Source organism: Aquarana catesbeiana, linkage group LG06 (genome assembly GCF_042186555.1).
Source record: "Aquarana catesbeiana isolate 2022-GZ linkage group LG06, ASM4218655v1, whole genome shotgun sequence".
Lineage (NCBI taxonomy): Eukaryota > Metazoa > Chordata > Amphibia > Anura > Ranidae > Aquarana > Aquarana catesbeiana.
The window spans coordinates 215,840,987-215,866,813 of record NC_133329.1 but is presented as its reverse complement, the minus strand read 5'-3'; the positions used below and the strand labels follow the sequence as shown (position 1 = coordinate 215,866,813).

Below are 25,827 nucleotides of genomic sequence, written 5' to 3'. Positions count from 1 at the left end.
GACGCCGAATGTGCAACATTGGATTTACCCCCAGGTGTCAGAGGTAAGTTGGAGATGTCATAAAGAAGATGGGACAATTCTACATATCTTCTGGGAATGTACGAGAATAAGAGAGTTCTGGGAAATGGTTGCAGAAAATACTAAAACAATAACAGGATTCTCCTTGGGAAATAATCCGGCAACTTTTTTATTGCTAGATTTCCCGTTATCAGCAGAAACATTTTAAAACTCCCTGCTGAGACACCTTTTAACAGCAGCTAGGGCGTGTATCCCTGCTCTGTGAAAAAAAGACAGCTCTCCAACTAGGGCACAATGATTGGCCAGAATTGCAGAAATACAACAAATGGAAAATCTTACTTTGACAATGAAAGACCAAGATGAGAAGTACCGGACAACATGGGCCCCATATTTGGACTATAGGGAGAGAATGGACTGAAGTGGTGAGAGATGGAGGGGAGGGGAAAGAGGGAGGGGTCGAGAGGAGTTCTTTTTTATATTTTTTCGCAATCTTTTTTTTTTTTTTTTTTTTTTATTACGCCGGGTTAGGGAGGGGGTAAAAGGGGATTTTTTTTTTTTTTGGAGCAATGGGTTAATAGTAGAAAAAGGGAATTCACAAGGAATTAAAATGTCAATTAAAGGTAACATATGATGTGCAGATGAATACATTTACTTAAGACGTATTAAGCTGGCACTATATGAGTGCAATGAATTGTATTGTAAAACCCATGAAAAATAAAGAATTAAAAAAAAAAAAGAAAGGCATGCTTTCCCGGCATTATATAAGAGATCTTTTTGTGCTTTTAAGCGCAAATAAATTATATGCTTATAGGGAGAAGCTTAGAATTTCCTTGACATTAATGGCGGGCCAGAAAGGAAGCCAACAGATCTTCTTAATTCAGCGGACCTCGAGGGGGAAGAGACCTCCAGAACCAGATCAGCACAGGCCGGCCTATAGTAAGACAACCATACTTCAAGTTTTTTTAACATTTTTGCTGTTCTGTGTTCGGGATCTTGATTCTCTGTCCGCTGTATGAGGTAAGATCTGCCAGGCGAAGAACCTTATGGTTTTTTTTGTCGCTCCCTTTATGATGGGACTTTTATTGTAGGTTATACTTTTGTCATTGTAAGTAGGTCTATCAATTGGGGAAGCACCTATATTTAAATCCTCTATAGGTCCCATTTAATACAAATCTAAAGTGAATGTTGTGTATGACTGAACAAGCTGTGTAATTGTATGCTGTGTGATATCTTTGTGATGTATATGAGAAATAGAAATGGATGAATTGTGATTTTTACCTTTGCATGGGACCAAGACACATGTCCCTATAATTGTAAAAATATTTTTAAAGGGTTTGGTTTTAAGTTGAAATGCCTGTTGCATATCCAAGTGCCCATGCATTGTTGGGACATCACAACAGGAGCTGTTTACACCCTGTGGGGGGTCTCAGGTTTCTAGGTAATAGCATGGGGGAGTTCTGTTGACTTTCTAACTCTCAGAGTCTAATATTGTGTTGTATTTGGGACAAGAGTGTATTGTTTAAGACGTTTTATTTCATGTTTTATGTAACTTTTGCGTTTTTGGATATATTACATAATTGCATGGTTGGTGGGGCTGGGTGGAGGCACCAGTCCATCCAGTTCAGCCTGAGTGAGTGTGGGTGTGTGTCTGCGGTTGTCCTTGTCTCTGTGCATGTGCATTGTGTCTCACTGAGATGCTCATATTTGTTTAAAGTTACTCATATAGCGCCATCGGTTTGCACAGGGCTCCACACATGCATTGCGCGCTTGTGACGGTCCATGCCCTCAGGGAGCCCACAGACCGGGGTCCCCGGTTTGCATTCATATACTAGGGCCAATTTTGGACAGAGGCCAATTGGCTTACCAGCATGTCTTTGGAGTGTGGGAGGAAACTGGTGTGCCTAAAGGAGATCCATGCAGGCATGGGGAGAGCATGCAGGCTCCAGGTGGGTGGTGTCATGGTTGGGATTCGAGCCGGCGACCCTTTTTGCTGCTGGGTGGGAGTGCTAGCCACTACACCACTGTACCATCCAATATTGTTTAGTTAAATATGCCTATATTTTAATATAGGCCCTAATTGACATAGCCTAAAGTGTTTGTCTAAGGATAAATGTGAATATTGGTGTCTCAATTGTATAGTCAGTTTTTGCAGGGAGAAATCCTGGTCTGTCTTGTCATTTGTTAATGTCGGCCATTTTTCTGTAGTCCGGGTTTCAACCACCATTTTGCCGTGGATCAATTTTCGATTGCTGCAACTGCCTGTTTCTGCTGATTTTAGTCTCAATCGAAATATCTCTGGTTTTGTACTGAATTCCATTTCCAGTAGAATCATTTAGGTTTTTGTTCCAGTTGTTTTAAAGAAGTTTAGGTTTCTAGTAAAGAAATCTCGATTTTGGCGGGATCAACAACTAAATTTCATGTGTTAATGGCGCCATTTTGTTGTGGCCTGGCTTTCGTTTGCCATTTTCCATTCTTGTAGTCACCATGTGGCCACGTCTTGATTTTCATTTGTCCCGGCTGCCATTTTGTGTCTGCTGTGTTTGGGTGGAATTGCTATTTTGGTTTATAGAGACACTGTTTCCTTTTAAATGAATTCAATCTTTTCAGTTTTTGTACTTTTAAAACGGTGTGTGTTGTTTTTGTTTTTGATTGTTTGTGGCCTGCAGTGGAAGGGAAAGACTTTGGTTGACCTCCCTCAGCCGTCTTTTTGCAGGAGTTTCAGTATTTGGTTTTTGTTACACTGTTGTGTGGTATTTTGGTCTCAAAACTTGTGGTTTGACTTCCCAGGGGATATGTGAGTCAAGGGGGATTCCCTCCCATTTGCAATATGGGGGTTTATTCCACACACTCCTGGACAAAAGTTTTTAATTGTTGATGTTAGCCATAGATTTTTCTAATGTCTTGATAGACAAAATATGAAGCTATTCAAGGCTTCCCCTCCCCCTCCCTCTTCCTACTCAGGTGTGCAACAGGAAGTTGGTGGGAGGGGCTTTTGGTCTTTTGATTTGTGTTTGGAAGGACAAAATCATTTTTATTTTCAAATTAAATTAAGGTTTATACTGTAATACAGTTTTGGGTAGAGAGCAAACAGGAGGCATCCAAGTTATTGTTGTAATATATAGGTACAGAGAGAAGCCATAAGATTGTTTTTGTTTTGAATAGCGGAGGATTTCATGGTGTTTTTGTAGTTGTCAGATGAACACGTTTAGAAGGTTGTATATCGTGAGACTGGTCGGGCCGTGTATAATAGTCGAAATTCCAGTGCGCGATTGTATTAGCATAAACGTGAGGAGTAGTATGCTAACAGCCCCATTTAGGCCGTGTATAATAATCGGAATGTGGGGGTTGATTATAGTGATAAAGGCGCAAACCATAACCGCTCCGAAAATAAAGCGCAGGGTTCTCTGGACGCAGAGTTCACCAAAAAAGCGATTTGAATCATCATGGGCAATGGGTCGTCCATGCACCCCAGTCAGACAGCTACATAATACATGAAATCTGAGTATAGGGAAAAGGCCATTAAACCCCAGAAAGATTGACATAGGTGGTCCAAGGATACTATTTTGGGTATCCCTCTGGAGTTGATGTAGCGCGACTGCGGCTTCAGAAATCTGTAATGTTAATGTTGAGTGAGTTGATGAATGCGTAGTACACGTTTGTGAGATTAAAAATACACAGGCCTGTTTTTGAACTTTGTGTGGCTGGTCCATGCAAAGATTTCGAGATGCTCTCGTGCTTTTCAAATTGTATTCTTTTTCTATCGCTAAAAGAGTGAAGGCAACATTCCATCTGGTCGTTTTTATTTTTTCATTTTTTGTTTTGGGAACAAAATATCTCCCCCATATTTGTATCTAAATGTTTGTCTCATGTTTTAGTCTTCTCAATGTTTGTATGTAGTAACATGTTTGAACCTACCGCGACAGCCCTCTTACATGTCGCGGCTGTTGTATTTTAGTAAAAATCTGAAAGTAAGATTTACAGAGGGTTTAGTGATCGGTTTTGTGGAATGTCAGTGACAATTTACCAATGTACACAAATGTTGTATTGTTTACCATTCTTTGAAGGATAGAGTAATAACCTTTGTTTATAAGTATCTTTTCAGGTCCAAGGAGTTTACGTACATAGAAAGCAGGTGTATAAGAAGATAAAAGTATCATAGGCTGTTTCACAGTTTTTTTTTTTCTGCACCATTCTAAACCCTGCATGTCTTCCTCCAGTTTGTAATGAGGAGGAAGAAAAGGGGGGATGAGAGTGGTGAGAATGACAAATTTTCAAACCAATAATACAAATCACTCTAATGCCCCGTACACACGGTCGGACATTGATCCGACATTCCGACAACAAAATCCTAGGATTTTTTCTGACGGATGTTGGCTTAAACTTGTCTTGCATACACACGGTCACACAAAGTTGTCGGAAAATCCGATCATTCTGAATGCGGTGGCGTAAAACAAGTACGTCGGGACTATAAACGGGGCAGTAGCCAATAGCTTTCATCTCTTTATTTATTCTGAGCATGCGTGGCACTTTGTGCGTCGGATTTGTGTACACACGATCGTAATTTCCGACAACGGATTTTGTTGTCGGAAAATTTTATAGCCTGCTCTCAAACTTTGTGTGTCGGAAAATCTGATGGAAAATGTGTGATGGAGCCCGAATTTCCGACAACAAGGTCCTATCACACATTTTCGTTCGGAAAATCCAACCGTGTGTACAGTGCATTATTCTAGCCAAGTTTGTAACCTAGTAGGAACGAAAGGTTCCACGACTTTTTTTTCCTTTGGGGAATTTGAGTTAGCAGTCTGGTGAAGGACGCTCCCATAAGAACCTTTATTTTCAATGGTTCAAGGTATTACACCCCAGATGGTAAGATGCAGTGACCACAGTCATTAAGTTCCCACATGTCTGGATTATTGCCATATGAGGTTTGTTTGGTGGTCAACCAAAACCGGTGTTGTACTTTCCTCAGCAGCTGTCAACATTCTCAGCTAATGGGGTGGGTGCAGTCACTGTAACATGACCTTCAAAAGGTCCACCACAGGATTCATGAGTCCCTCCTGGACCCTGACACAATAACCAGTTTACATTCTTTCTAACCAGGTGACTGGATCGTTGTAAAGAAGCTCGAGGGACAAGACCAGGCCATCCACTGCAAGAAGCTGCTCAACTACACCAAAAGGATGAGAAGTATCTTTGTTTATTTATATTTTTAAAGTGTATTTTCCAACTAGCTAAGAAAGCAAACAGAACACATGGTGGGGTCTACTCTGAATCTCCACCGAGCTCTAGTGCCCCAGCGATGACGGCGGTACATGCTATATGTGACGTTCATATTGGTGTGAGGAGTTTTGACAAACTAGTAAAATCCAATCAGACACTTGTCAATAGAACTTAACGATACATTTCTAGAGGATAAAATTAATTATAATTTTAACAATAGCTCTGGTTCTCGCCAGCTTTGGTATCGGGATAACTAGGTAGCCTACAAGCGTGCTTCAACTTTAGTTTGGTATTAATGCGGATCTACAGCTTAAAGGTAATTTCCCTAAGGCAAGAGGTTCATGTGTGCAGGTGAAACTCGTCCCAGCATGTTATGTCATGGCCGATCGTTAGGATATGATGGTGAAAGAGAAGGTAAGAATGGCAGGGACAGCTAGAAGGGAATTGCTTGTACACGGTGGGGGCTTGAGCTTATGAAACTATTGAACAGCAGAGCTTAGATATCAGTCAGACGAGGACCGGGAACGGTACATTCTGGAAGAGACACTGGCAGGAGACATGGGTGACCTAACAGAAGATCAGCTCATCGATTACAAAGATGCTTTTAACCTCTTCGACAAGACTGGAGATGGTAAAATCTTCTATTTCCAGTGTGGGGATGTCTTACGAGCTTTGGGACAAAACCCAACAAATGCAGAAGTCATGAAAGTTTTGGGAAACCCAAAGATGGATGAGATGAACACCAAGATGCTTGACTTTGAGCAGTTCCTTCCCATGTTGCAAACAATTGCTAAAAACAAGGACCAGTGCACAATGGAGGACTTCAACGAGGGTCTGAAAGTGTTTGACAAGGAAGGCAATGGATGTGTAATGGGGGCTGAACTTCGTCATGTACTAATTACTCTAGGAGAAAAGATGCAAGAGGACGAGGTGGAAAATCTTTTGCTTGGGCATGAAAATGCTAATGGTGAAATTAATTACGAAGAACTGGTCCGGATGGTAATGTTGGGCTGATTCTTCTCTGCTATAGACCACAAGCATCCAAAAGGGGGCAGCTCTTTGTATTAATGTTCCTGTCTGTTTTTATTTTCCTTGGACGGAAGGTTGAGCCTACTAGTGGTGGGCATTTTTGTTTTCCTCCACTGGTCTGTCTCATGGGAGCAGTTTTATTTCCTCCAGTTCAACACAGGGGAGTTGTTGCTCCTGGAGACAAGTGATTATAACCTCATCAATGCTCCCACACGTGACCCACTGCAAAAGGACCCTGGAGTTTAAAAGCTATTGTACCATGCAGATAATAAATTATTTCTATTTTTTTCCTTTTCGCCAAATAAACTGCATGCCTTTTTTCAAAACTTAAAAAAAAAAAAAAAAAAAAGAAACTATTGAACAATTTTTCATCCATTGAGGATTAGGGATGAGCTTCGTGTTCGAGTCGAGCCCATGTTCGACTCAACATCGTCTGTTCGATTGTTCGCCGAATTGCGAACGATATGGGCCGTTCGCGCCAAATTCGAGTGGCGCGTCACGGCCCATAATTCACTGCGGCATCACAGTGCATTGTTGGCTGATGATTGGCCAAGCATGCACTATTACCCGCATGCTTGGCCAATCACAGCGCTGTCTATACAGAGAGCTGTAATTGGCCAAAGCCAGGGTGGCTTTGGCCAAATATGGCTCAGGGGGTTTAGTACACGCCCCACACTATATAAGGTCGCCTGCACGTCGGTTCTGTGTAGTGTGTGTTCCGGCGTTGAGAGACAGAGACAGAGAGACAGTGTCATTTGATTTAGATAGATTAGGCAGGACAGTCAGTTAGTTAGCTGCACTTACAATGTATTGTGTATATATATGCATCCCAGGTGTTGTATATATATATACAACACCTGGGATGTATATAAATATATATATATATATATATATATATATATATATATATATATATATATATATATATATATATATACTGTATTCAGTTTTGCTAGATCCGTTCCTGTTATTATCTTCCTACTGACAGGCAGGCAGGTGTTGTTACAGTATTCTTCTGATCCTATTAGTCCTATTACCTACAGTATTTACAGTTAGTGTAGTGTGTCCTCTGTACAGTGTGCACCTAAAGCTACCTGTAGAAGATTGGTGGTGTTTTTCTGATCCTATCACTACCGCAGGCAGCTACATTATTTTTAAGTGTAGTGTGACCTCTGCACAGTGTTCAGCTAAAGCTACAAGTTAGTGTAGTGCGACCTGTGCACAGTGTTCAGCTAAAACTCCAAACAGGTGTAGTGCGACCTCTGCACAGTGTTCAGCTAAAGCTACAAGTTAATGTAGTGCGACCTCTGCACAGTGTTCAGCTAAAGCTCCAAGTTAGTGTAGTGCGACCTCTGCACAGTGTTCAGCTAAAGCTACAAGTTAGTGTAGTGCGACCTCTGCACAATGTTCAGCTAAAGCTACAAGTTAGTGTAGTGCGACCTCTGCACAGTGTTCAGCTAAAGCTCCAAGTTAGTGTAGTGCGACCTCTGCACAGTGTTCAGCTAAAGCTACAAGTTTGTGTAGTGAGACCTCTGCACAGTGTTCAGCTACAGCTACCTGTAGAAGGTTGGTGTTGTTTTCCTGATCCTATCCCTACCGCAGGCAACTACATTATTTACACGTTAGTGTAGTGCGACCTCTGTACAGTGTTCAGCTAAAGCTACAAGTTAGTGTAGTGCGACCTCTGCACAGTGTTCAGCTAAAGCTACCTGTAGAAGGTTGGTGTTGTTTTCCTGAACCTATCACTACCGTAGGCAGCTACTTTATTTACACGTTAGTGTAGTGCGACCGCTGCACAGTATTCAGCTAAAGCCACAAGTTAGTGTAGTGCGACCTCTGCACTGTGTTCAGCTAAAGCTACAAGTTATTGTAGTGCGACCTCTGCACAGTGTTCAGCTAAAGCTACCTGTAGAAGGTTGGTGGTGTTTTCCTGATCCTATCACTACCGCAGGCAGCTACATTATTTACACATTAGTGTAGTGCGACCTCTGCACAGTGTTCAGCTAAAGCTACCTGTAGAAGCTTGGTGTTGTTTTCCTGATCCTATCACTACCGCAGGCAGCTACGTTATATAAAACGTTAGTGTAGTGCGACCTCTGCACAGTGTTCAGCTAAAGCTACCTGTAGAAGGTTGGCGGTGTTTTCCTCATCCTATCACTACCGCAGGCAGCTACATTATTTACACGTTAGTGTATTGCAACCTCTGTACAATGTTCAAATAAAGCTACCTGTAGAAGATTGGTGTTGTTTTCCTGATCCTATCACTACCACAGGCAGCTACATTATTTACACGTTAGTGTAGTGTGACCTCTGCACAGTATTCAGCTAAAGCTACAAGTTAGTGTAGTGCGACCTCTGTACAGTGTTCAGATAAAGCTACCTGTAGACGGTTGGTGTTGTTTTCCTGATGCTATCACTACCGCAGGCAGCTACATTATTTACACGTTAGTGTAGTGCGATGTCTGCACAGTGTTCAGCTAAAGCCACAGGTTATTGTAGTGCGACCTCTGCATTGTGTTCTGCTAAAGCTACAAGTTAGTGTAGTGCGACCTCTACACAGTGTTCAGCTAAAGCTACCTGTAGAAGGTTGGTGTTGTTTTCCTGATCCTATCACTACCGCAGGCTGCTACATTACTTACACGTTAGTGTAGTGCGACCTCTGCACAGTGTGCAGCTAAAGCCACAAGTTAGTGTAGTGCGACTTCTGCACTGTGTTAAGCTAAAGCTACAAGTTAGTGTAGTGCAACCTCTGCACAGTGTTCAGCTAAAGCTACCTGTAGAAGGTTGGTGGTGTTTTCCTGATCCTATCACTACCGCAGGCAGCTACATTATTTACACGTTAGTGTAGTGTAGGGATGAGCCGAACACCCCCCGGTTCGGTTCGCACCAGAACCCGCGAACGGACCGAAAGTTCGCACGAACGTTAGAACCCCATTGACGTCTATGGGACTCGAACGTTCGAAATCAAAAGTGCTCATTTTAAAGGCTAATTTGCATGGTATTGTCCTAAAAAGGGTTTGGGGACCCGGGTCCTACCCCAGGGGACATGTATCAATGCAAAAAAAACTTTTAAAAACGGCCGTTTTTTCGGGAGCAGTGATTTTAATGATGCTTAAAGTAAAAAAAAAAAAGTGAAATATTCCTTTAAATATCGTACCTGGGGGGTGTCTATAGTATGCCTGTAAAGTGACGCGTGTTTCCCATGTTTAGAACAGTCCCTGCACCTACAGTATTTACAGTTAGTGTAGTGTGTCCTCTGTACAGTGTGCACCTAAAGCTACCTGTAGAAGATTGGTGGTGTTTTTCTGATCCTATCACTACCGCAGGCAGCTACATTATTTTTAAGTGTAGTGTGACCTCTGCACAGTGTTCAGCTAAAGCTACAAGTTAGTGTAGTGCGACCTGTGCACAGTGTTCAGCTAAAACTCCAAACAGGTGTAGTGCGACCTCTGCACAGTGTTCAGCTAAAGCTACAAGTTAATGTAGTGCGACCTCTGCACAGTGTTCAGCTAAAGCTCCAAGTTAGTGTAGTGCGACCTCTGCACAGTGTTCAGCTAAAGCTACAAGTTAGTGTAGTGCGACCTCTGCACAATGTTCAGCTAAAGCTACAAGTTAGTGTAGTGCGACCTCTGCACAGTGTTCAGCTAAAGCTCCAAGTTAGTGTAGTGCGACCTCTGCACAGTGTTCAGCTAAAGCTACAAGTTTGTGTAGTGAGACCTCTGCACAGTGTTCAGCTACAGCTACCTGTAGAAGGTTGGTGTTGTTTTCCTGATCCTATCCCTACCGCAGGCAACTACATTATTTACACGTTAGTGTAGTGCGACCTCTGTACAGTGTTCAGCTAAAGCTACAAGTTAGTGTAGTGCGACCTCTGCACAGTGTTCAGCTAAAGCTACCTGTAGAAGGTTGGTGTTGTTTTCCTGAACCTATCACTACCGTAGGCAGCTACTTTATTTACACGTTAGTGTAGTGCGACCGCTGCACAGTATTCAGCTAAAGCCACAAGTTAGTGTAGTGCGACCTCTGCACTGTGTTCAGCTAAAGCTACAAGTTAGTGTAGTGCGACCTCTGCACAGTGTTCAGCTAAAGCTACCTGTAGAAGGTTGGTGGTGTTTTCCTGATCCTATCACTACCGCAGGCAGCTACATTATTTACACATTAGTGTAGTGCGACCTCTGCACAGTGTTCAGCTAAAGCTACCTGTAGAAGCTTGGTGTTGTTTTCCTGATCCTATCACTACCGCAGGCAGCTACGTTATATAAAACGTTAGTGTAGTGCGACCTCTGCACAGTGTTCAGCTAAAGCTACCTGTAGAAGGTTGGCGGTGTTTTCCTCATCCTATCACTACCGCAGGCAGCTACATTATTTACACGTTAGTGTATTGCAACCTCTGTACAATGTTCAAATAAAGCTACCTGTAGAAGATTGGTGTTGTTTTCCTGATCCTATCACTACCACAGGCAGCTACATTATTTACACGTTAGTGTAGTGTGACCTCTGCACAGTATTCAGCTAAAGCTACAAGTTAGTGTAGTGCGACCTCTGTACAGTGTTCAGATAAAGCTACCTGTAGACGGTTGGTGTTGTTTTCCTGATGCTATCACTACCGCAGGCAGCTACATTATTTACACGTTAGTGTAGTGCGATGTCTGCACAGTGTTCAGCTAAAGCCACAGGTTATTGTAGTGCGACCTCTGCATTGTGTTCTGCTAAAGCTACAAGTTAGTGTAGTGCGACCTCTACACAGTGTTCAGCTAAAGCTACCTGTAGAAGGTTGGTGTTGTTTTCCTGATCCTATCACTACCGCAGGCTGCTACATTACTTACACGTTAGTGTAGTGCGACCTCTGCACAGTGTGCAGCTAAAGCCACAAGTTAGTGTAGTGCGACTTCTGCACTGTGTTAAGCTAAAGCTACAAGTTAGTGTAGTGCAACCTCTGCACAGTGTTCAGCTAAAGCTACCTGTAGAAGGTTGGTGGTGTTTTCCTGATCCTATCACTACCGCAGGCAGCTACATTATTTACACGTTAGTGTAGTGTAGGGATGAGCCGAACACCCCCCGGTTCGGTTCGCACCAGAACCCGCGAACGGACCGAAAGTTCGCACGAACGTTAGAACCCCATTGACGTCTATGGGACTCGAACGTTCGAAATCAAAAGTGCTCATTTTAAAGGCTAATTTGCATGGTATTGTCCTAAAAAGGGTTTGGGGACCCGGGTCCTACCCCAGGGGACATGTATCAATGCAAAAAAAACTTTTAAAAACGGACGTTTTTTCGGGAGCAGTGATTTTAATGATGCTTAAAGTAAAAAAAAAAAAAGTGAAATATTCCTTTAAATATCGTACCTGGGGGGTGTCTATAGTATGCCTGTAAAGTGACGCGTGTTTCCCATGTTTAGAACAGTCCCTGCACCAAATGTCATTTTTAAAGGAAAAAATCTCATTTAAAACTGCTTGCGGGTTTAATGTCATGTCGGGTCATGGCAATATGGATGAAAATCAGTGAGACAAACGGCATGGGTACCCCCCAGTCCATTACCAGGCCCTTTGGGTCTTGTATGGATATTAAGGGGAACCCCGCACCCAAATTAAAATAAGGAAAGGTGTGGGGCCACCAGGCCCTATATACTCTGAACAGCAGTATACAGGCGGTGCAAACAAGACAGGGACTGTAGGTTTGTTGTTAAGTAGAATCTGTTTGTAATTTTGAACATTTTTAACGTGTTTAGCTCCAGCCAAAAAATCTTTTCTAAGCTTTTTGGAAAACATAGGGAAGGGTTATCACCCCTGTGACATTTGTTTTGCTGTCTTTCCTCCTCTTCAGAAGATTTCACCTCACTTTTTTGTCCCAATGAAAAATGTTTTTTGAAAATTTGGGTTTTTTTGTGGAACAAGGATTGGAAAGCATCAGTGGAAAGGAGAAATTGTTTTCCCATATTAACTCTTACAGGAGAGAATTTCCCTTCCTAGGGGTAGATTTCATCTCACTTCCTGTTGTCTCCTTCCGTTTGCAAGTAGGAGTCGTTTGTAAGTTAGATGTTTGAAAGTAGGGTCCTGCCCTATATACTCAGCAGAAATTTGGGCCTTAGGTGTTGCTGTGGCCACAACACTGTAAGCCCTCACAGGGCCCTGCTGTGAAATATTAGATCAAGAATTGTAATTACATGCCCCTGTTGAACAGGAGCTGAAAAATTAGGCCTTAGGCACTGGTGCTGGTGCCACAACACTGCAACCCCTCACAGACACTCTAGTTGGAACGCAGGAACGAGCCCTGCTGCAAAGTATTGCTTCAAAAATTGTAATTACACGCCCCTGTTAGACAGGGGCAGAAAAATTGGGCCTTAGGCACTGGTTCTGGTGCCACAACACTGCAACCCCTCACAGACACTCTAGTTGGAACGCAGGAACGAGCCCTGCTGCAAAGTATTGCATCAAAAATTGTAATTACACGCCCCTGTTAGACAGGGGCAGAAAAATTGGGCCTTAGGCACTGGTGCTGGTGCCACAACACTGCAACCCCTCACAGACACTCTAGTTGGAATGCAGGAACGAGCCCTGCTGCAAAGTATTACATCAAAAATTGTAATTACACGCCCCTGTTAAACAGGGGCTGAAAAATTGTGCCTTAGGCACTGGTGGTGGCGCCCAGAACCAAAAATGTTCTTACAAGCTATCAGCGTGATGATTGAGGAGGAAGAGGATAATTACTCAGGGATAGTCACTCAGCATCAGCATAGGCAGTCTTTGAAGGGATCTGAGATTTCAAAAAAAATTATTCGGTTACATCAACATCAGGTGCTTGGTAGCTGGTGGTGATCCAAGACTCATTCATTTTTATGAAGGTCAGCCGATCGACCGAGTCGGTGGACAGACGCACCCTGTGATCGGTTACCACGCCTCCAGCAGCACTGAATGTGCGTTCCGAAAGAACGCTGGATGCAGGACAGGCCAGTAGCTCAATTGCATACTGTGCAAGCTCTGGCCAGTGATCCATCCTCAAGACCCAGTAACCCAGAGGATTTTCGGTGGGAAAGGTGTCCAAGTCTGATCTTGCCCCTAGGTATTCCTGCACCATGTAAAACAGACGCTGGCGATGGTTGCTGGAACCGATCATACCTTGGGGCTGCGGACCAAAAAATTGTCTGAACGCATCGGTCAGACGGCCACCTTCTCCACCGCTCCTTCTTTGACTGACCGAAGCCTCAGCAACACGTTGTCCAGAAACAGGAGTTTGTAACCTCCCAGTCTCTGGGAACGTGTTGCACAGACCTTTCTGCAAGGCCTCCCGAAGATGTTTCATCCTCTGCTCCCTCTGCGATGGCAAGATAAGGTCCGCAACCTTACCCTTGTAACGTGGATCAAGGAGGGTTGCCAGCCAGTATTGGTCCTTCTCCTTGATACCACGAATACGAGGATCCTTACGCAGGCTTTGCAGGATCAGGGAGGCCATGCAGCGTAGGTTTGCTGAGGCATTCGGTCCGGAGTCCTCTGGGTCACTAAGAACGACATGGTCCGCAGCCACCTCCTCCCAGCCACGTACAAGTCCATGTGTTTCTTGGGACTGATCCCTTAAAGACTGCTGCTGATGCTGAGTGCCAGGCTCCACCTCCATACTGACACAATCTTCCTCCTCCTCCTCCTCCTCTTCTTCCTCGTCCTCTTCCTGTGCGATCGGCGGGCACGCAGGAACACTGTCTGGATAAAGGGGGCCTTGAGAGCTAAGGAAGTCCTCCTCTTCCTGCCTCTGTTCTGCCTCAAGTGCCCTGTCCATTATTCCACGCAGCGTGTGCTCCAACAGGTGGACAAGGGGGACAGTGTCACTGATGCATGCACTGTCACTGCTCACCATCCTCGTGGCCTCCTCGAATGGTGACAGGACAGTGCATGCATCCCTGATCATGGCCCACTGGCGTGGGAAAAAAAAAACAAGCTCCCCTGACCCTGTCCTGGTGCCATAGTCGCACAGGTACTCATTGATGGCCCTCTGCTGCGTGTGCAGCCGCTGCAGCATGGCCAACGTTGAGTTCCACCTGGTGGGCATGTCACAGATTAGGCGGTTCTTGGGCAGGTTAAACTCCTTTTGGAGGTCCGTCAGCCGAGCACTGGCATTATATGACCGGCGGAAATGCACACAGACTTTCCTGGCCTGCCTCAGGACATCCTGTAAGCCCGGGTACCTGCCCAAGAACCGCTGCACCACCAAGTTAAGGACGTGAGCCAAACAGGGCACATGGGTCATTTGTCCCTGTCGGAGGGCAGAGAGGAGGTTGGTGCCATTGTCGCAAACCACCATTCCTGCCTTAAGTTGGCGTGGCGTCAACCACCTCTGAACCTGCCCCTGCAGAGCTGACAGAACCTCTGCCCCAGTGTGGCTCCTGTCCCCCAAGCACACCAGCTCAAGCACCGCATGGCATCTTTTGGCCTGCGTACTTGCGTAGCCCCTTGAACGCCTACGGAGCACCGCTGGTTCCGAGGAAGAGGCCATGGAGGAAGAAGAAGAGGAGGGGGTGGAGGAGAGAGGTGTGTCACAATCAGCATTTTGGAGGCGTGGTGGCGGAACAACCTCCAACACTACTGCACCTTGTCCTGCATCCTTCCCAGCTGCCAGCAGAGTCACCCAATGCGCCGTGAAACTTAGGTAACGTCCCTGTCCATGCCTGCTGGACCATGAGTCAGCGGTAATATGAACTCACGGAAGGGGGCAGAGTCTACCAACTGAAAAGGCAGCAGTTGAAGTGCTAGCAATTTTGCCAAGCTAGCATTCAACCGCTGGGCATGTGGATGGCTGGGAGCAAACTTCTTTCGGTGGTGCAGCAGCTGGGGCAGGGAAATTTGCCTGGTACAATCTGACGTCGGTGTACCAAAAGCAGATTGCCCACAAGTACTTGGCTGTGACACACCTAATTCTACACCTTCATTCCTCTCACTGCAGGTCTCAGAGAGGACTGAAGGTCTAGTGGGGTTGGAAATCTCAGCTGATGAGGAGCAAGGAGAGATCCTCTTTGTTCTTTGGTGTGGGTCTTTTAGATACGCTTGCCAACGAACTGCATGGCAGGTCAACATATGTCTGGTCAAGCATGTGGTACCCAAGCGGGAGATGTTTTGGCCACGCGAGATACGCTTGAGACATATGTTGCAAATAGCAGCGGTGCGATCTGATGCACTCGTCTCAAAAAAGGCCCACACCAAAGAACTTTTTGAATAACGTGCAGAGACTGCAGCGCCCTGCACATGTGGAGCTTTGGGGTGTGATGCAGTCAATGTGCTGCCCTTAGGCTGGCCCCTGGAGGGCATCCTGCCTCGTTGGTGATGTGCCGCCGCCTCCTCCTCCTCCTCCTCCTCCTCCCCTCTCCTATCAGGCACCCACGTTGAGTCAGTGACCTCATCATCCCCTCCCTCCTCATCACTGGAGCAAACCTGGCAGTATGCTGCAGCAGGGGGAGCATGACTGCCAGATTGCTGTCCTTCTTGGGCACCCCCTCTGTCCGTGCTCATGTTACTGCCTTCATCGAGCTCAGTATCGTCATCAGAGCCTTCCAAACGCTGGGCATCCTCCTGGAGCATGTACCCAACACTGTGGTCAAACAGTTCGAGGGAATCCTCATGAGGACATGGTGGAGCTAGGGAAGGAGTCACTGATGACATTGAGCTGAGGGAAGAGGCCGCTGCTTTGCCAGACAAAGCACCCTGGTCATGGGTGAGAGAGGATGAGGAGGATGAGGACGGCTTGGTCATCCACTCGACCAAGTCTTCCGCATGTTGCGGCTCAACACGGCCAGCTGCCGAAAAAAAGGCCAAGCGTGTCCCATGGCCACGTGCTGATGAGGATGCACCGTCTCCACGACCAGCACTAGACACAGAGCCTGCTTGCCCTCTCTTATTGGCTTGTGACTGTCTGCCTCTCCTTCTTGGCCTTCCAGACATACTAATGGCCTGTAGCTGCACTAAGCTGGGATAGAACACCTGTAATTTTCTTCAGGTAGCTTTATATACTGTAACCAGACAAGCCTGCCTGTCAGTAGGAAGATAACAGGAACGGATCTAGCTGAACACTGTGAGCAGGACGCACTGTACTAAATGTAAATAGTCTAGCTGCCTGACCGTGGTACTAATAGGATCAAATAGAACACCTGTAATTTTCTTCAGGTAGCTTTATATACTGTAACCAGACAAGCCTGCCTGTCAGTAGGAAGATAACAGGAACGGATCTAGCTGTACACTGTGAGCAGGACGCACTGTACTAAATGTAAATAGTCTAGCTGCCTGACCGTGGTACTAATAGGATCAAATAGAACACCTGTAATTTTCTTCAGGTAGCTTTATATACTGTAACCAGACAAGCCTGCCTGTCAGTAGGAAGATAACAGGAACGGATCTAGCTGAACACTGTGAGCAGGACGCACTGCACTAAATGTAAATAGTCTAGAAGATAACAGGAACGGATCTAGCTGAACACTGTGAGCAGGACGCACTGCACTAAATGTAAATAACAGGAACGGATCTAGCTGAACACTGTGAGCAGGACGCACTGCACTAAATGTAAATAGTCTAGAAGATAACAGGAACGGATCTAGCTGAACACTGTGAGCAGGACGCACTGCACTAAATGTAAATAGCAGGAACGGATCTAGCTGAACACTGTGAGCAGGACGCACTGCACTAAATGTAAATAGCAGGAACGGATCTAGCTGAACACTGTGAGCAGGACGCACTGCACTAAATGTAAATAGTCTAGAAGATAACAGGAACGGATCTAGCTGAACACTGTGAGCAGGACGCACTGCACTAAATGTAAATAGCAGGAACGGATCTAGCTGAACACTGTGAGCAGGACGCACTGCACTAAATGTAAATAGCAGGAACGGATCTAGCTGAACACTGTGAGCAGGACGCACTGCACTAAATGTAAATAGCAGGAACGGATCTAGCTGAACACTGTGAGCAGGACGCACTGCACTAAATGTAAATAACAGGAACGGATCTAGCTGAACACTGTGAGCAGGACGCACTGCACTAAATGTAAATAGCAGGAACGGATCTAGCTGAACACTGTGAGCAGGACGCACTGCACTAAATGTAAATAGCAGGAACTGATCTAGCTGAACACTGTGAGCAGGACGCACTGCACTAAATGTAAATTGCAGGAACGGATCTAGCTGAACACTGTGAGCAGGACGCACTGCACTAAATGTAAATAGTCTAGAAGATAACAGGAACGGATCTAGCTGAACACTGTGAGCAGGACGCACTGCACTAAATGTAAATAGCAGGAACGGATCTAGCTGAACACTGTGAGCAGGACGCACTGCATTAAATGTAAATAGTCTAGATAGAAGATTACAGGAACGGATCTAGCTAAACTGAATACAGTGTATATATAAATATGCAACACCTGGGATGCATATATATACACAATACACTGTAAGTGCAGCTAACTGACTGACTGTTCTGCCTAATCTATCTAACTCAAATCAAATGACACTGTCTCTCTCTCTCTCTATCTCTCAGCACACCGGAACACACACTACACAGGGCCGCCGTGCAGGCGGCCTTATATAGTGTGGGGTGTGTACTAAATCCCCTGAGCCATAATTGGCCAAAGCCACCCTGGCTTTGGCCAATTACAGCTCTCTCTACTGACGGCGCTGTGATTGGCCAAGCATGCGGGTCATAGTGCATGCTTGGCCAATCATCAGCCAGCAATGCACTGCGATGCCGCAGTGAATTATGGGTCGTGACGCGCCACACGAATTTGGCGCGAACGGCCCATATCGTTCGCAATTCGACGAACGATCGAACAGCCGATGTTCGAGTCGAACATGGGTTCGACTCGAACACGAAGCTCATCCCTAGTGTAGTGTGACCTCTGCACAGTATTCAGCTAAAGCTACAAGTTGGTGTAGTGCGACCTCTGTACAGTGTTCAGCTAAAGCTACCTGTAGAAGGTTGGTGTTGTTTTCCTGATCCTATCACTACCGCAGGCAGCTACATTATTTACACGTTAGTGTAGTGCGACCTCTGCACAGTGTTCAGCTAAAGCCACAGGTTATTGTAGTGTGACCTCTGCACTGTGTTCTGCTAAAGCTACAAGTTAGTGTAGTGCGACCTCTACACAGTGTTCAGCTAAAGCTACCTGTAGAAGGTTGGTGTTGTTTTCCTGATCCTATCACTACTGCAGGCAGCTACATTATTTAACCGTTAGTGTAGTGCGACCTCTGCACAGTGTGCAGCTAAAGCCACAAGTTAGTGTAGTGCGACTTCTGCACTGTGTTAAGCTAAAGCTACAAGTTAGTGTAGTGCAACCTCTGCACAGTGTTCAGCTAAAGCTACCTGTAGAAGGTTGGTGGTGTTTTCCTGATCCTATCACTACCGCAGGCAGCTACATTATTTACACGTTAGTGTATTGCAACCTCTGTACAGTGTTTAACTAAAGCTACCTGTAGAAGGATGGTGGTGTTTTTCTGATTATATCACTACCGCAGGCAGCTACATTATTTACACATTAGTGTAGTGCGACCTCTGCACAGTGTTCAGCTAAAGTTACCTGTAGAAGGTTGGTGTTGTTTTCCTGATCCTATCACTACCGCAGGCAGCTACTTTATTTACACATTAGTATAGTGCGACCTCTGCACAGTGTTCAGCTAAAGCTACCTGTAGAAGGTTGGTGGTGTTTTCCTGATCCTATCACTACCGCAGGCAGCTACATTATTCACACGTTAGTGTAGTGCGACCTCTGTACAGTGTTCAGCTAAAGCTACAAGTTAGTGTTGTGAGATCTCTGTACAGTGTTCAGCTAAAGCTACAAGTTAGTGTAGTGCGACCTCTGCACAGTGTTCAGCTAAAGCTCTAAGTTAGTGTATTGTGACCTCTGCACCGTGTTCAGCTAAAGCTACAAGTTAGTGTAGTGCGACCTCGGCACGGTGTTCAGCTAAAGCTACCTGTAGAAGGTTGGTGTTGTTTTCCTGATCCTATCACTACCGCAGACAGCTCCTTTATTTACACGTTAGTGTAGTGCGACCTCTGCACAGTGTTCAGCTAAAGCTACCTGTAGAAGGTTGGTGGTGTTTTCCTGATCCTATCACTACCACAGGCAGCTACATTATTCACACGTTAGTGTAGTGCGACCTCTGTACAGTGTTCAGCTAAAGCTACAAGTTAGTGTTGTGAGATCTCTGTACAGTGTTCAGCTAAAGCTACAAGTTAGTGTAGTGCGACCTCTGCACAGTGTTCAGCTAAAGCTCTAAGTTAGTGTATTGTGACCTCTGCACCGTATTCAGCTAAAGCTACAAGTTAGTGTAGTGCGACCTCGGCATGGTGTTCAGCTAAAGCTACCTGTAGAAGGTTGCTGTTGTTTTCCTGATCCTATCACTACCGCAGGCAGCTACATTATTTACATGTTAGTGTAGTGCGACCTCTGCAAAGTGTTCAGCTAAAGCTACCTGTAGAAGGTTGGTGGTGTTTTCCTGATCCTATCACTACCGCAGGCAGCTACATTATTTACACGTTAGTGTATTGCAACCTCTGTACAGTGTTCAAATAAAGCTACCTGTAGAAGGTTGGTGTTGTTTTCCTGATCCTATCACTACCACGGGCAGCTACATTATTTACACATTAGTGTAGTGCGACCTCTGCACAGTATTCAGCTAAAGCTACAAGTTAGTGTAGTGCGACCTCTGTACAGTGTTCAGCTAAAGCCACAGGTTATTGTAGTGCAACCTCTGCACTGTGTTCTGCTAAAGCTACCTGTAGAAAGTTGGTGTTGTTTTCCTGATCCTATCACTACCGCAGGCAGCTACATTATTTACACGTTAGTGTAGTGCGACCTCTGCACAGTGTGCAGCTAAAGCCACAAGTTAGTGTAGTGCGACCTCTGCACTGTGTTCAGCTAAAGCTACAAGTTAGTGTAGTGCAACCTCTGCACAGTGTTCAGCTAAAGCTACCTGTAGAAGGTTGGTGGTGTTTTCCTGATCCTATCACTACCGCAGGCAGCTACATTATTTACACGTTAGTGTAGTGCGACCTCTGCACAGTGTTCAGCTAAAGCTACCTGTAGAAGGTTGGTGGTGTTTTCCTGATCCTATCACTACCGCAGGCAGCTACATTATTTACACATTAGTGTAGTGCGACCTCTGTACAGTGTTCAGCTAAAGTTACAAGTTAGTGTAGTGCAACCTCTGTACAGTGTCCAACTAAAGCTCCAAGTTAGTGTAGTGTGACCTCTGCACAGTGTTCAGCTAAAGCTACAAGTTAGTGTAGTGCAACCTCTGCACATTGTTTAGCTAAAGCTCCAAGTTAATGTATCGTGACCTCTGCACCGTGTTCAGCTAAAGCTACAAGTTAGTGTAGTGTGATCTCTGCACAGTGTTCAGCTAAAGCTATAAGTTAGTGTAGTGCGACCTCTGCACAGTGTTCAGCTAAAGCTACAAGTTAGTGTAGTGCGACCTCTGTATAGTGTTCAGCTAAAGCTCCAAGTTAATGTAGTGCGACCTCTGCACAGTGTTCAGCTAAAGCTACAAGTTAGTGTAGTGCGACCTCTGCACAGTGTTCAGCTAAAGCTACAAGTTAGTGTAGTGCGACCTCTGCACAGTGTTCAGCTAAAGCTACAAGTTAGTGTAGTGCGACCTCTGCACAGTGTTCAGCTAAAGCTACCTGTAGAAGGTTGGTGGTGTTTTCCTGATCCTATCACTACCGCAGCCAGCTACATTATTTACACGTTAGTGTAGTGTGACCTCTGCACAGTGTTCAGCTAAAGCTACCTGTAGAAGGTTGGTGTTGTTTTCCTGATCCTATCACTACCGCGGGCAGCTACATTATTTACACGTTAGAGTAGTGCGACCTCTGCACAGCGTTCAGCTAAAGCCACAAGTTAGTGTAGTGCAACCTCTGCACAGTGTTCAGCTAAAGCTACAAATTAGTGTAGTGCAACCTCTGTACCGTGTTCAGCTAAAGCTACCTGTAGAAGGTTGGTGTTGTTTTCCTGATCCTATCACTACCGCAGGCAGCTACATTATTTACATGTTAGTGTAGTGCGACCTCTGCAGAGTGTTCAGCTAAAGCCACAAGTTAGTGTAGTGCAACCTCTGCACTGTGTTCAGCTAAAGCCACAAGTTAGTGTAGTGCGACCTCTGCGCTGTGTTCAGCTAAAGCTACAAGTTATTGTAGTGTGACCTCTGCACAGTGTTCAGCTAAAGCTACCTGTAGAAGGTTGGTGTTGTTTTCCTGATACTATCACTACCACAGGCAGCTACATTATTTACATGTTAGTGTAGTGCGACCTCTGCACAGTGTTCAGCTAAAGCCACAAGTTATTGTAGTGAGATCTCTGTACAGTGTTCAGCTAAAGCTACAAGTTAGTGTAGTGCGACCTCTGCACAGTGTTCAGCTAAAGCTCTAAGTTAGTGTATTGTGACCTCTGCACCGTGTTCAGCTAAATCTACAAGTTAGTGTAGTGCGACCTCTGCACAGTGTTCAGCTAAAGCTACCTGTAGAAGGTTGGTGTTGTTTTCCTGATCCTATCACTACCGCAGCCAGCTACATTATTTACACGTTAGTGTAGTGTGACCTCTGCACAGTGTTCAGCTAAAGCTACCTGTAGAAGGTTGGTGTTGTTTTCCTGATCCTATCACTACCGCGGGCAGCTACATTATTTACATGTTAGAGTAGTGCGACCTCTGCACAGCGTTCAGCTAAAGCCACAAGTTAGTGTAGTGCAACCTCTGCACAGTGTTCAGCTAAAGCTACAAATTAGTGTAGTGCAACCTCTGTACAGTGTTCAGCTAAAGCTACCTGTAGAAGGTTGGTGTTGTTTTCCTGATCCTATCACTACCGCAGGCAGCTACATTATTTACATGTTAGTGTAGTGCGACCTCTGCAGAGTGTTCAGCTAAAGCCACAAGTTAGTGTAGTGCAACCTCTGCACTGTGTTCAGCTAAAGCCACAAGTTAGTGTAGTGCGACCTCTGCACAGTGTTCAGCTAAAGCTACCTGTAGAAGGTTGGTGTTGTTTTCCTGATACTATCACTACCGCAGGCAGCTACATTATTTACATGTTAGTGTAGTGCGACCTCTGCAGAGTGTTCAGCTAAAGCCACAAGTTAGTGTAGTGCAACCTCTGCACTGTGTTCAGCTAAAGCCACAAGTTAGTGTAGTGCGACCTCTGCGCTGTGTTCAGCTAAAGCTACAAGTTATTGTAGTGCGACCTCTGCACAGTGTTCAGCTAAAGCTACCTGTAGAAGGTTGGTGTTGTTTTCCTGATACTATCACTACCACAGGCAGCTACATTATTTACATGTTAGTGTAGTGCGACCTCTGCACAGTGTTCAGCTAAAGCCACAAGTTATTGTAGTGAGATCTCTGTACAGTGTTCAGCTAAAGCTACAAGTTAGTGTAGTGCGACCTCTGCACAGTGTTCAGCTAAAGCTCTAAGTTAGTGTATTGTGACCTCTGCACCGTGTTCAGCTAAAGCTACAAGTTAGTGTAGTGCGACCTCGGCACGGTGTTCAGCTAAAGCTACCTGTAGAAGGTTGGTGTTGTTTTCCTGATCCTATCAGTACCGCAGGCAGCTACTTTATTTACACGTTAGTGTAGTGCGACCTCTGCACAGTGTTAAGCTAAAGCTACCTGTAGAAGGTTGGTGGTGTTTTCCTGATCCTATCACTACCGCAGGCAGCTACATTATTCACACGTTAGTGTAGTGCGACCTCTGTACAGTGTTCAGCTAAAGCTACAAGTTAGTGTTGTGAGATCTCTGTACAGTGTTCAGCTAAAGCTACAAGTTAGTGTAGTGCGACCTCTGCACAGTGTTCAGCTAAAGCTCTAAGTTAGTGTATTGTGACCTCTGCACCGTGTTCAGCTAAAGCTACAAGTTAGTGTAGTGCGACCTCGGCACGGTGTTCAGCTAAAGCTACCTGTAGAAGGTTTGTGTTGTTTTCCTGATCCTATCACTACCGCGGGCAGCTACATTATTTACACGTTAGTGTAGTGCGACCTCTGCACTGTGTTCAGCTAAAGCTACCTGTAGAAGGTTGGTGTTGTTTTCCTGATCCTATCGCTACCGCAGGCAGCTACATTATTTACATGTTAGTGTAGTGCGACCTCTGCAAAGTGTTCAGCTAAAGCTACCTGTAGAAGGTTGGTGGTGTTTTCCTGATCCTATCACTACCACAGGCAGCTACATTATTTACACGTTAGTGTAGTGCGACCTCTGCACAGTGTTCAGCTAAAGCTACCTGTAGAAGGTTGGTGTTGTTTTCCTGATCCTATCACTACCACAGGCAGCTACATTATTTACACGTTAGTGTAGTGCGACCTCTGCACAGTGTTCAGCTAAAGCTACCTGTAGAAGGTTGGTGGTGTTCTCCTACTAATAATACTACAGGCGGGCAGTTGATTTTGCTAGCTGCAGTATCAATATATATATATATATATATATATATATATATATATATATATATATATATATATCCCAGCTTAGTGCAGCTACATCTCACTGCAGGCCATTAGTATGTCTGGAAGGCCAACAAGGAGAGGCAGACAGTCACAAGCCAATAAAAGAGGGCAAACAGGCTCTGTCTCTAGAGGCAACAGTGCTGGTCATGGACACGGTGCATCCTCATCAGCACGTGGCCATGGGACATGCTTGACCTTTTTTTTGGCAGCTGGCCGTGTTGAGCCGCAACATGCAGAAGACTTGGTCGAGTGGATGACCAAGACGTCATCAGCCTCCTCATCCCCTCTCACCCATGCTCAGGGTACTTTGTCTGGCAAAGCAGTTGCCAACGCGGACTCTTCCCTCGGCTCAATGGCATCAGTGACTCCTTCCCTAGCCCCACCATGTCCTCCTGAGGAGTCCCTCGAACTGTTTGACCACAGTGTTGGGTACATGCTCCAGGAGGATGCCCAGCGTTTAGAAGGCTCTGATGATGATGCTGAGCTAGATGAAGGCAGTAACGTGAGCATGGACAGAGGGGGTGTCCAAAAAGAACAGCAATCTGGCAGTCATGTTCCCCCTGCTGCAGCATACTGCCAGGTTTGCTCCAGTGATGAGGAGGGAGGGGATGATGAGGTCACTGACTCAACGTGGGTGCCTGATAGGAGAGAGGAGGAGGAAGAGGAGGCACATCACCAACGAGGCAAGATGCCCTCCAGGTGCCAGCCTAAGGGCAGCATACTGACTGCATCACACCTCAGAGCTCCGCATGTGCAGGGTGCTGCTGTCTCTGCATGTTATTCCAAAAGTTCTTTGGTGTGGGCCTTTTTTGAGACGAGTGCATTAGATGGCATCGCTGCTATTTGCAACATATGTCTCAAGCGTATCTCACGTGGCCAAAACATCTCCCGCTTGGGCACCACATGCTTGACCAGACATATGTTGACCTGCCATGCAGTTCGTTGGCAAGCGTACCTAAAGACCCACACCAAAAAACAAAGAGGACCTCTCCTTACTCCTCATCAGCTGGGATCTCCAACCCCACTATACCTTCAGTCCTCTCTGAGACCTGCACTGAGAGGAATGAAGGTGTAGAATTGGGTGTGTCACAGCCAAGTACTTGCGGGCAATCTGCTATCGGTACACCGACGTCAGATTGTACCAGGTAAATTTCCCTGCCCAAGCTGCTGCACCGCAAAAAGAAGTTCACTCCCAGCCATCCACATGCCCAGCGGTTGAATGCTAGCTTGGCAAAATTGCTAGCACTTCAACTGCTACCTTTTCAGTTGGTAGACTCTGCCCCCTTCCGTGAGTTTGTGGAATGTGCTGTTCCTCAGTGGCAGGTTCCCAAACGCCACTTTTTCTCAGGGAAGGTGATTCCGGCTCTCTACCAGCATGTGGAAGGCAATGTCTTGGCCTCGCTGGACAGGGCAGTCAGCGGTAAGGTGCATATTACCGCTGACTCATGGTCCAGCAGGCTTAGACAGGACAGTTTCACGGAGCATTGGATGACTCCTCTGGCAGCTGAGAAGGATGCAGGACAAGGTGCAGTAGTGTTGGAGGTTGTTCTACCACCACGCCTCCAAAATGCCACAACTAGTAATTCTGACACACCTCTCTCCTCCACCCCCTCCTCTTCTTCTTCCTCCATGGCCTCTTCCTGTGCTTTGTCCTCAGAACCAGTGGTGCTCTGTAGACGTTCAAGGGGCTACACATGTACACAGGCCAAAAGATGCCATGTGGTGCTTAAGCTGGTGTGCTTGAGGGACAGGAGCCACACTAGGGCAGAGGTTCTGCCAGCTCTGCAGAGGCAGGTTCAGAGGTGGTTGACGCCACACCTTAAGGCAGGAATGGTGGTTTGAGACAATGGCACCAACCTCCGCTCCGCCCTCCGACAGGGACAAATGACCCATGTGCCATGTTTGACTCACGTCCTTAACTTGGTGGTGCAGCGGTTCTTGGGCAGGTATCCGGGCTTACAGGATGTCCTGAGGCAGGCCAGGAAAGTCTGTGTGCATTTCCACCAGTCATATAATGCCAGTGCTCGGCTGGCAGACCTCCAAAAGGAATTTAACCTGCCCAAGAACCGTCTAATCTGTGACATGCCCACCTGGTGGAACTCAACATTGGCCAT

The 25,827-nt window shown here is 45.7% G+C and overlaps 2 protein-coding genes across 2 annotated transcripts in view; one reads left to right on the top strand and one right to left on the bottom strand.

The window, feature by feature from the left end:
• The window catches only part of TMEM114 (transmembrane protein 114), a 304,617-nt gene that overhangs the window by 176,398 nt on the left and 102,392 nt on the right, over window positions 1-25,827 (bottom strand). The gene's annotated exons all lie outside the window — the stretch shown is intronic.
• On the top strand, window positions 5,733-6,549 carry LOC141146614 (myosin light polypeptide 6-like). The gene has a single exon (XM_073633000.1). The coding sequence runs from the start codon at window positions 5,797-5,799 to the stop codon at window positions 6,250-6,252; it is 456 nt and encodes a 151-aa protein (XP_073489101.1). The 5' UTR covers window positions 5,733-5,796; the 3' UTR covers window positions 6,253-6,549.

What these genes read in the sequence shown, in the direction of transcription:
- LOC141146614 (XM_073633000.1), top strand. Translation starts at nt 5,797, where the DNA reads ATGGGTGACCTAACAGAAGATCAGCTCATCGATTACAAAGATGCTTTT.